General features: G+C 37.0%; 1 protein-coding gene across 6 annotated transcripts in view; it reads right to left on the bottom strand.

Moving 5' to 3' along the window:
• Positions 1-501: 501 nt before the first annotated feature.
• Positions 502-12,386, bottom strand: part of LOC140186401 (extracellular sulfatase Sulf-2-like) — a 348,168-nt gene continuing 336,283 nt past the window's right edge. For all 6 annotated transcript variants that reach the window (XM_072240682.1, XM_072240639.1, XM_072240655.1 and 3 more), the window contains 4 exons: positions 10,885-11,008; positions 10,296-10,329; positions 8,866-8,919; positions 502-2,855 (listed from right to left, as the gene is read on the bottom strand). In XM_072240682.1, the coding sequence (XP_072096783.1) occupies positions 2,825-2,855; positions 8,866-8,919; positions 10,296-10,329; positions 10,885-11,008 (243 nt within the window). In that variant the 3' untranslated portion in view covers positions 502-2,824. The remainder of the gene's footprint in view (positions 2,856-8,865; positions 8,920-10,295; positions 10,330-10,884; positions 11,009-12,386) is intronic.

Consider the following 12,386-nt stretch of genomic DNA (forward strand, 5'->3'; position numbering starts at 1 on the left):
TCACTTTGTAATATTAAGGGTTTTGTCCATTTGAGTTTAATAAGCAATATTTCAATTTGTAAATTCTAAGTACTGCAGAAATATTTCTTTCTGATTTAATGAAAAGTGTTGTCATTATAGTTTTAATAAGATCTGAAGAATGATACTTTATGTGCTGATTTTTTCTGTAGCTCTTTACATTCCTCTTAATCTACTTTAAGATACTCTATTAGCATGATAAATGCATAGAAAATCAATTTTCAAAGATAGATATGATACTCAGGGTATCGTTAGCATTCAGATGCTAATTTCAAAAGGACATTGAATAGGGGAGGTATTTCTTAACAAAATACCTTCGTTCTTCAAATTGTTGCTGAAATTTATCCTTACCCATTTCTATGCTAAATTCTGTTTGATTTTACTGTCCGAACAAACAGAATGTGCCACAAAACTGTTTTAAAAATTGGTAAGGTTTTAGGCTTGTTGATAAAGGCTATAGACAGACACTTATTTAACACATCACAGTAAAATTTTAATAGTATTTTAAAAAGGTTTTAGTCTTGTAACTGATGTTTGTTGTCGACGTTGTTTCAGCAGTCCGAAGATTACAGACTGTTTCAACACTAATGTGAGAAAGTTACAATTACAAAATCAGATATTCTATTCTTGTTTAAAATGCCTGAAAGAATTAAAATATTAATACACAAGCTCAGACAAACACCTCATAATAACAACAACTTGTTTGTACAACTGCATCATATGCAACAATGTTTCTCAAAATTCATATTATATCTGTAAGAAATGTTAAAGGGCAAATTTTACAACATATTCTAGATAACTTTAGCAATAGTTGAATGGTCTGTAGGGACCAGCACACAAAGGTATGGCGAGTTGGAGAGATTTTAATACTGTGGTCTTTTCTTTGGTGCTTGCTCATTTCAAAGAGTGCATTTCAGTTTGAGGCAGGGATTATTCAATTCACTCATTAGATTTTGAACTAGCCGTTCATTTATATATTCTGATAGTAACCTACTTTGATGACAAATTATTTTATAAACAATGTTGCAATTAATGCAATCTTACTAACAATGCACACAGTTTTTTTTAAAGTAACTATTTACAGTCTGGAATGATTCATTTACTGGATTAATAATTCTCCATAACTTGTGTATCAAAAATGTCCCTTGAAAAGAATTACACATTTTCATTTGAAAAAGCAAGCAAATTGTAAACCACATCAACTTTGTTTTGTGCTTCATGTTAGAACATTTTAAAAAAAAAGGTAAATTTTCACTTAGTCTGCTAGATCATAATTGATTGTACCCATTTTTAGATTGTTATTTATAAATTCATCTCCGGTCACCCTCAGTAACTGTGCTATTGTGGTGCCAGCATCTTCCACTCTGGCTTGGAACTGAATTTTGGAGGCAGAGTAGACTGCATTGTGGATAGGATGTAAAAAGTTGGTGACGGGAAATATGCTGTATTCCTATGCATATGATTTTGTTCAGTTAAGGATTACCTGACATTCCAACTTCAGACTATTTGGGAACGCTAACTGATCCAATTTTATTCTGTTAGATTAATCTGTATACAACAAAGGAGTGTTAAATTTCTTAGTCTATGGTTTATTTCATAGCAAATGATTCATTTTTACTTATACCTAAATGAAAAAAATTAGGCTAGAAATCCAACACAGCCAATAGAAACTACTGTAATTTGGAAGAGGGTTATAACACACAATTGTAACGATATTGTGCATCCAGTGCCAGAGATAAATTTTATGCTTTCCTTTTTTAAAAGAAGAAAAATCCAGATTTTCATTTCATCATTTATGTAAAGTCAAGTTTCAATGAAAGCATTACAGCTGAACTTATGGAACTTAATTCAACACGGAACAAGATATTAAAACTTATTAACAATTAGATAAGTCAAAGAGCTAATTTTAAAATGTAATTGAATTCCTGACATTACATGTAGCCGGACATTCCAAATTGTATTACTTAAATTCTAAACCACTTAAATGAACTTCATTGATGGATATAAATGCAGTAAATATTTACAAATATAATTTTACTTATTGTACAGAAGCTGCTCTCCCTTAAATGTATGTACTTCAAAGGTGTATAGAAATAGAGGGCTTAAACTGAATGAACACACCATCATGGCAACAAAGCAGAATTCTCAGAATTATGCTGGTAATTGCTAAAATCATTATGCACTATTAAAGCATTCAGTTCCTTTTCTGTTCAAACCAAAAGTCATATTCTATAAGATCTTCTCCAGTTATTTCACCTTGTTCTGTGATACTCATTTCCATTTATCTCTCCTGCATTTGCATTGATATTTGATCCAGTCGTCCAAATTGGTCTTAACTGGTTGATTCTTCTCAAAGACCCATTGGCAGTGGCTGAAACTTGCATGACTTCATTACCAACAAATTACAACTTGCACTGGTAAGTATCCAATAACTCCAGTGTTCCACGAAAAATAAATCACCTCTCTCCTCCATGACTGTAGAATCGCTCGTTTACTGTATTTCAATAATATGGTATGCTGAAATGATGGCTTGAGAACAAAGGATGGAATGCTTTGAGCAAATAGGCTAATAATCAATGGAAGAGACTTTCCACTCTCATTTACATAATTGGCCCTTGAAAGTTTGTTTTCATTAAATTTCCCCAGCAGTGTGAACCTTCTATCTACATAAGCCCCATAGTTTATCCAATCTTCAAGGCTAAAAATGAAATTCAGTCCATGATCATACAGGATTACCATCCTGTCAGTATGGACTTTCAAGTTGTCACCAGTTGATGTTGTTGATGAAGTCATCATTGTCCAGAGTCTAACCTTCCCATCCTTCCCAGAGTTGTCCTCTGAAATAAACCATGAAACAAGGTTAAATGATAGGAAAATGATGTTGGAATATGAAAAGCCTTGGCAATTGTTTACTACTTTAAATAATGTAGGTCTTGCATCATAATATAGCAAATAAAAGCTGAGCAAATGAGAGTTTTTGTTTATAAGCAAGGGAAAGATGCTTAATGTTGGAGCACAAGGATTTCACGTTTCCCTTAACTAGAGAAGTCCAAATTTGAATACAGGTGAGATGAACAGGCAAATATAAAGCATATTTGGATTGATGGCAAACTAATTCTTTGGGTACATTTAAACTTGAAATGGATGCGTAACAACTGACTCAGGTAAGCAATGTGATGCGTAGGAATAGTGGCAGCATTGGGGCCAAATGGTAAGTCATGAACACAAGAGGTTCTGCAGATGATGGAAACTGAGGGCAACACAATTCTGGAGGAACTCAGCAAGTCAGGCAGCATCTATGAAAATGAATAAACAGTCGATGTTTCAGGCTGAGACTTTTCATCAGGACTAGAAAGGAAGGGGGAAGACACCGAATAAAAATGTGGAGGGCAGGCTAGAAGGTGATAGCTAGGTAGGTGGGAAAGGTAAAGGGCTGGAAAAGAAGGAATATGATAGGAGAAGAGAGTGGGCCATGGGAGACAGGGAAGAAGGAGGGGCACCAGGGGAGGTGACAGGCAGATGAGGAGAAGTAAGAGGCCAGAGTGGGGAATAGAAGAAGAGAGAAAAGGGGGCGGAAAAAGGAAAAAAAGAGAAAAATGCCAGAAAGTGAAATAGATGTTCATGACATATATGGGTGGTAAGTGAAACAAAATCACTTCTGGGTCATTTGTAGATCAAACAATGCTCTGAGAGAGGATCTACCATTTACTTAATGGTGCAGAGCAAGTCAAGTGTCAAATTCTACAAAGTAAGGCAGGTATCTTTTTTAATAAAAGAATTTTTACCTGAATTTCAATAGTGATCCATCTGAGGACCATCTGTATCTCCATAGAGATATGGAACAGTTGCTGACTCTGTGTTTGGAGTCATACAACAGGGTTTTGATTTTTATTTAGATTTTGGAGTCTGGGTGTTGCAGGCATTTATCATCCATCCACAGTTGTCCTTAAGGTGATAATAAGTTGCCCTCTTTGAGTGGCTGCAGTCCTTCTATGAAGGTACCCCCAACTCTGTAGGTTGGGAAGGTGTTGCAGGATTTTGACCTGAAGATAATGAATACCGATGGCATATTTCTGATTTGGAACTTGGAGGAGCACATGCACCTGCTGCCCTTGTCCTTGCTGGTGAATGTTCTAGATTTGGAGTTGCTATGGCAGTATTGCTTTGTGGTGCAACTGGAACCACAGCCACTGTGCACTGGTGTGAGGTAGTGAATGTCCAAGGTAGTGGATAGTATGCAAATCAAGTGGACTGTTTAAGCCTAGGTGGTTAAAAACTTCCAATCTTTGATCTGATCTATGGTTATGTGAATTGTACACCGTTTTTGATACTATCTTATTTTACAACTCCAACAGGTTGACACTTTATCTTAGGTGTGTCTGGTGTAGCTCTTCTACTCTGCATTGGACTAGGGCACATTCATTGGCTTGATACCAATGCCAGAGTGAGTGATACACCAGGCCATGAGTGACAGCTTATGACAGTGTACACATCTGCTTTTCATGCTGCTGCTGGAATTTAGTGCTCTTGGATACCTAACTTTAAGTTTCTAGATCTGCTCTATGCCTATTCTTTTTAACACCATTGTGAAGCCACACATTATTATGTGTGAAGACAAAGCCTCCTAGTCTCCACATGTCTGTGTGCTGTTTACTTCTATCAACACAGATACATCAGCCATAGCATGCTCCTTTCTAACGTTGTTCACCGTGAAGAAGCAATGGTGCGGCTGAGCAAGGAGAGTAATGGCAATCAGAAAGAGGTTTCCTTTTCCATGTTTGATCTACTGACAGGAGACTTCATGTGAGCTGGAGTCAAATCCCATGTCCTGTATATTAACTGTGCTACTCTCGCTGGTGAGTCAGTTCTAGGTGTGGAACAGTATGTAACTAGGAGAAAGCAAGAAATAGTTGAAGTATTCAGCCAGTCAAACAGCATCCGTGGAAAGGGAAACCAGTAGTCTGAGAAAGGGTCACTTTCTCAGACTGTTTTGTCTGGTTCAGTACTTCAAGTCTCTATTTTTGGATTCCAACATCTGTAGATTTGTTTTCCACGACGTATTCAGAGATTGTGAAAGTGAACCTGGCACTTTAACTTTGAGGCATAAGTCTGTGAGTCCAACTGTGTCAGACTATTGTTTGACTGACGGGTTTGTGCAATAAATTCCACCAGTCCCAGATATTCATATGAAGCATTTTTCAAGGTCCATTGGGCTGGGGAGTGACACGGACATATCCAAGTTCATTGCCTGGGGCAAGGCCAGCTGGTTCATCTGGTTTTATTTATTCTTTAGTTCAATGTAACTGTTATGGTTTGTTGTGTTTCTAAATATCAACAACATTACTGGGTCTGAGGATGGGTTGCTTTGAATAAAGATGGCTCATGATTAATACAATAATAAATACCCATACTATTAACAATATTCCAGATAGTCAAGATGTCGGGAATTTAAATTTGAGCCTCTGGCCTTTTAGTCCAATTTTAATCACTGCTCTGCTGCTATACGCCCAGTGGGGTCCACCGAGAACCATAGTGAAAGGGTATTCTACATGATTTAGGCAGGCATGCTATTTTCCAGTTATCACATTTGCAAAGTTCATGTTTAGAAACCAGACATGAAAGTTATTAGTTATTCATATTAAAATTTTCACAATACCTTAAAAATAAGAAAGATAGTCAAAGAACATTAACAATGATAGGGGAATTAGATGAAGAACATGAAGGAATGTTAGCAAAGGTTGCCACACTAATATCATTTCAAATAAAAACCAAACTCACAAACGTTATGAGTGCATGCAGTGTTTTAGCAGGCTAATCCAGCAGAAGAGAAATAAAGAATGTTTTGAGTTCTCCTTCACTGAGAAATCAATGCTGATGAAAAGAAAAGTAAAAGACAGTAGTTAGGATTTTGGAGTCATAGAACGAAACAGTTACCACACGTTCCATTAAATGTAATTTCTTTTTGTTTGTTTTCAATACAATTTCCAAATCTTTCAAAGTCTTGTGTTATGCTCTTTGCTACAAAATATCAAACCAAGCATGAAGTGATTCTAGAGACTGTAAACATATTTACATAAACTGTACCTCAGTACTGTAGTCACGTTTGTGTTAAAATTTATGAAAAGGTAGGTTTTTGGAATAGTTGTAATGCTGCCAAAATATAAAAAAAGTAATATTGTGGATTTAATTGGTTATTTCATTCATTATATCCAGCTTTCCTGTGTTTTGGGGACTTTCCTGGCCCTCCTGAGAGGCTGAGATGATAGTCCCTGCAAGAATCTGTAATACCTTATGTATTTTCTCATTACAAAAAATTTGACTCAGACAAAAATTATTTTAAACCGGTCAAATTTAATCAGGAAACTGATCTTGTTGTACTTTATTTGATCATCCCTTTGCTATTATTGATTCCATTCTTGTCATTTGCAGCTGAATCAACTCTGATGGGCATTTTCACAGTGGTTTTAGTACATGACGCCTTCCACCTGCAGATTCATCCACCCAGCATCATGCCCAATTTTTTAATTTAAAATATTGTATTTGTATAACAATGTTTATAAGAAATTAGTGTGCTCATGGAAGGTGAAAAAAATCATTTACCTTTTTTTTGGCCATAGAATTCTCATGGATTTGGCTTAGAAGATGTTTACCAGGATGTTGCCTGGATTAGAGAGTAAATGTGATAAGGAGACAAACTTGATTGTTTTCTCTGGAGCAGACAAGGCTAAGAGGATACCTGACAGAAGTTTATAAAATTATGGGAGGTATAGATAGGGAGCCAGCCAGAATCGATTTCCCAGGGTAGAACTATTATACTAGAGGGCATACCATGAGGTTGAGAGAGGAAAGATTGAGGGGGTAGGTGGGTCAAGTTGTTTATTTGCACAGAGAGTGGTAGGTGTCTGGAACACACTGCAAGGGGTGGTAGTTGAAGTAGATATGATTGTGGTGTTAGAAGGCTTATAGATGGGCACATGAATATGCAGGGCCTGGAGCGATTTGGATCATGTGCACGAAGAAGGGATTACTTTAATTTGGCATCGTGCTCAGCTGAAGGGTCTCCTCCTGTGCTGTAATGTAATGTTCTACGTTCTGCAATGAACCTTAAATCAGAGACCCCAAAATACAAACTTTATTGCCAGTACTACCAACTGACATTCGCAAATAACGATCAGCCCTCTTACACTCCTGTGTGCACTCACAGTCTTACAGGATTCCACCTACCAATTGTCACTGATCCTCTGTAGCAGTGTTAACTAGCAAATCATAATGCAAATACTTCTATGTGGTAGTTTCATTATTGACCACAAAAGTTACACTTAGTTAACCTCAATGGCACAGGTAAAGAATTAACAATCTGCTACAATACTATCCTTATCAGAGATCTCTGAATTATACTAGTCTTCATTACAACACTCTGGTCTGAGCTAGGACTTAGTAACCAATACATGATGAAAACTTGATCAACAAATTTGTAGTCAATAGTACATATCATGATTTCTCAGAATGCACAGGCTTTGCGGAGATAGATCTGTTCACAGGTTAGCAAGTTCAGAGCATCCATCAGTATTTCACTATCCAGGATATGCCCTCTTCTCATTACTACCATTGGGGAGGACGTATAGAAGCCTGAAGGTTCACACTCAGTGATTTAGGACAGCTTCTTCCCTTCCACCATCAGATTTTTGAACAGTCCACGAACTATTTACTTATTTTGTAATTTATCGTAATTTTATGCCTTTGCACTGTACTGATGCTGCAAAACAACACATTTCACATATCCAAGTCAGTCATAATAAAACAAATTCTGGTTTGCAAATGAGATAATGGGTCTTTCCTGAGATAAATAGCTTCTGCAGCGTTGTTTTGAAGGCAATTAATCTATGCAGAGAAGCAGAGAGAACTGACAAGTCTGCCTCAGGTAGATAAAAAATATACTGAAGCAATCTGCGAGATGAGGAGCCTCCTCGAGGTAAGAAATTTATGGAAGAGAACGCACACACTTGAAACACCCTTCTGACACTAAATTGTTGGGCTCCTTCCCAGAGCTTCTAATAAATCTTTCTCATCTTTGACAAAGCACCCCAGACTTCTCTACAATCTTTCTTCCAGCTCTTCCTACTCTCTACTACCTCTCTTAGTAGAAGAAAGCCCAAGCAAAGTCCAAGTTATAGCTGAGGTACAGGTATTCCTGGTAGATGCCAGCTATAGTTATAGAAAGAGTAACTCTATGAATTTACATCTTTCTTATTTCTGATGAAAGGCCTTCAACCTGTAAAGTGGACAGTTTATTTTTCCACTGATGTATCCTGATTGCTGAAATATTCTAGTATTTTCTATTATAATTTCAGATTTCCAGCATCTGTATTTTTTAAAATTTTCCTGGAATTTGTTTGGACCTGAGTTGTTTAGCGTGGTTCTATGAGTTTCATTCTTAGTTTGTTCATTGATTGGTAACCCGACTAGTTTTTGATTACAGGGTAGAGTTTTTCAAATTTGCTGTGCATATTAATTCCTCAGTATAGATTTGTTGCTTTGCAAATAGAATAGCTGAGCAAAAGAAATGCAAATACAATGCTTCACCTGTCTCAATTTCAAAATGCTGAGGCAAATACAAGACTTCATACAAATAGATAAATAGAAATCATGTGTGAGTAACTGTTTCTTTGAAATAATCTCTCCAAGTGCATATTATATAGGAAGCCTTTTTCCAGACATGCTATTGTGAAGTAACATGGAGAATTAGTGGTGTAAATGCTCTGGCTATGCATGCAAGAAGCAGCAAGCGGTTTGCTGCAGTTGCAGAGTTGTAGGCAGATCTATTGAAGCAGTTCTTGCACAACTCACAGGGACTTGGAGTTTGGTCTCTTCGTTTTAGGCCATTTCCGACGCTGATATTGCCTGTTGTTTAAGCAGCAAAACAAACAAACAAATAATAATGCTTAGCATCTTGAAACAGGAACTCAAAAGGGGAACATACATGAAAGTAGTATTGAGTTTGTTCATGTTGAGTGCAAACTCAATTCCTGGATGAAAAACTATGAAGAGAAACATGCTGAAAATTGGATGCTATACATATTTACTGATATCTGCGTGTACCTATAATCTTATCCTACCATATCATTCCAGTTTGTCATTTCCGTACATAAACAATCTGTGTGGCTCTTTTAAAGAGAGATCATGAAAAGCAATATTCTGATGAAAGGTTATTGACCCGAAACACTGTTTCTCAATACAGACATGCTGCACATAAATAGCTCAGTTCTTTCTCAACATAGATACAATGATTCTGTCATTTCCTAATTATCTACCCACAATAAACTAGAACAAATACAGTGGATTCTGATTAATTGGGCCATCAGTTAATCGGGCCAGCCTCTGAATTGGGACAACTTTTAAAGAACAAAACCTAATTGAGAAAATTGTTGGGAGGATTCCCTTCATTTATTTGGGACACTATGCTGCTTAATTGCGGCAGGGGACTGTTGCCGAACAGTCTTGAAGCAGAGTCTGTTGCGTGCACTTGTGTGGCTGTTAGGCACGACACCGTGCTTGGAGTGCACACTTTTCAAATACCACCACTTGCATATGTTTCTGCTCAACAATCAGAGATTTTTATCACTGATAGTTGGTGAGCAATAAACAGCAAGACAATTCAGCACAGTTTTGCTCACTGGCATTTCAAGCATTTAGGCTTAGAGATGCCAGAAACAGCTTGGGATTGAAAATGAAACACTTTTGCTACTTCAACAAGTTAGGAACTATGCAGAATTTGAAGGTTTTTACAATTATCTTGAATATTTCAATGAAAATGAAGATTTGGAGGATACAATCATCAAAAGCTTTGTATGAAGGTATTTCATTATCTGCACTAGTTGTCTGTGCTGATTTTGTTCATTTGCAGTCAATATAAAGGTCTTGCAGTGTACCCTGGATGAATTCCTCCATTGATAACTATTAAGAATTAATACACAGTTTTATAGTACCGATGTAGTATTGGTACTGTTCTAATTTGTTCTCTATTTCATTTAAGTACATAATTTATTACTCAGTGAAACTTTGTTTTTATTTTTTTTTGTACATTTTTACCTATTTCCATGAAAGTTCAGCAAATTGAGGCACATGCTTAATTGGGCCAAAATTTACTGGTCCCAATGTATCCTAATTAATCAGAATTCACTGTAATAAAAACATTCATGAAGAATAAACAGGCTTTTATTGCATTAATTGATATCGTTGCCAATGCATAAAAAAACAATATTAGATGAAATGGCTACCTGTATTGATCAAACTTCTCTTCATCTTTTCCTCCTAAACAGAGAAAAAGTCTTGAAATTATTTAAGTGAGTCACAAGGCTGCTTGAATTTAAAGAATTCAGTTTGTATTTTTGAAGAATCATTACCATGCAACTAAACAAAATGGAGGAACTATTAGAATGAGCTTGGATTTTCCCACAGACTTTCAGTTTTAGGTGAAATTTGAATGACTAGCCACCCTCACCAATATGAATGTCTTCACTGTAAGAGTGCAGAGATGTATAACACACAACTCAGCCCTTGGGCTAGCCCATACTCCATAAAAATCAATATTAATGACATACCAGATATGAACTCAGACCTTTGTTCAGTCATAATGGTCAATCCTAAATTTTAAAAAAGGATATTAATTTCTGAATGAACTGTATTATAAAATTAATAGGCCCCATGATGAATCTAATATTTTTATTGAACTATCAGACTTCTCTCGTGATCCATAAATTATAAACATAGAAAAATAATGTTACTTGCTCACATGTAAAAATAATTAAGTTTGATATTAAAAGTTATTACATTTGGCATTCTTCATAATGAGTATGACATTCTTACCTGTGTCCATATTCCTGGTCCGTGGGTTACACTTCTTAAAACCACGGCAGGTTCGTAATTCCATTAGCTGAACATGCAGCTGGTTCAAAACATCTCGATCTAATGTGTTCACTGCATTCATCAGCTATAAGTGGAAAATATGGAATTTCATTAAATGATTCTTATGCATTAAGATTATTTTCCTTGATGTACTCTTCAGGGTAGACAAGCTAGAATTCTAAGTAGTCCTCGAGGACAGATACTGTCTCTATGCTTTTAGAAATTATTAGCCATACTTCAATGGCAGACTACATTTTTCCACAGCGTAGTTTGGTTTGTTAAAACAGCATGAACAGACCTTATTATGCAAATCAAGTGAATCGGCTTCCACCTCCTATACAGTCAGTTTGCATGATGCTGTGTTTAAAGCGTGTGGCGTGTGGTCAGGTGGTTAGGACATTGCACTGAAGGTCGTGGGTTTGAGCCTCGGCTGAGGTAGCGTGTGTATGCTTGAGCAAGGCACTTAACCACGCAATGCTCCAGTCTACCTAGCTGAGAATGGGCACTGGCAAACCTCGCAATAAACTGGCATCCTATCCGGGGGGGTGGGGGAGTCTCGTACAGTCGCTTCATGCCATGGAAACTGGCATAAGCACCGGCCTGATGGGCCACAAGGCCCGTGACAGACTTTAATCTGTTTACAGTGTTAATTTTACTCTTTACAGTACTAGTACATTACTGATATAAGAGTTCCTAATTTTTCTGTGCATATTTTAAAGTGCCCTTTTTTCAGGCCATGCTTTTCATTTTGTGCGATGATGATTTCGTAAAGAAGCAGAATCTTGACACTTTGTTCTTTTTTTTGTTTGCAGATGTGGCATTTCAGCTCTGTTGTACCTTCACAAGTGGGTGATATAGGCAGAACAATCAAGCAGCACCTTGGAAGTTGGTGTGGTCTGAGCTCAAAGGGTAAGGGCAAACCAGGAAGGATGGCTCCAAAGTACTCATTTAGAATCAGTAAGCAACTGTAGTGTCTAAGACTTGAGGGAGTAACTGTGTAACAAATGGTCATTCATTTTCTTTTAATCCTAATTAGTGATTAGGTCATCTACAAATGAGCAAAGCAGTTGTTTTGCAGGTGGAGATGATGTGTTATAAACCTTAATGAACTGCTGCTTCTCTCAAAGGTGAAAGAGAAGTTTGATCCCTGGACCTAAGCATTTTTGCAACAGTTGCAGTAATATGTGGCCTTTCAGTGTTGGCTAGTGTCAGCCACTCTTGAGGTGAAAAGATATGTTAAGAAGAAGACAGGCTAATGGTCATTCTGTTATCCATCTCTATTTGGATATTATTACTGAAAGCTCCCACTACTTATTAAATTTTCCCAATGGCATGCATCTCCAATAGCCTCTGACAACCAAGTCCAACTTTTGGCCTCCATATGTGGCTTAACTGCAAAGCCTGGCAGAACAGTTTCCACTGACAGGAGAAGGGGCAAAAGGATTTTACTAGCGCCTTACAGC

Source organism: Mobula birostris, chromosome 2 (assembly GCF_030028105.1).
Source record: "Mobula birostris isolate sMobBir1 chromosome 2, sMobBir1.hap1, whole genome shotgun sequence".
NCBI lineage: Eukaryota > Metazoa > Chordata > Chondrichthyes > Myliobatiformes > Myliobatidae > Mobula > Mobula birostris.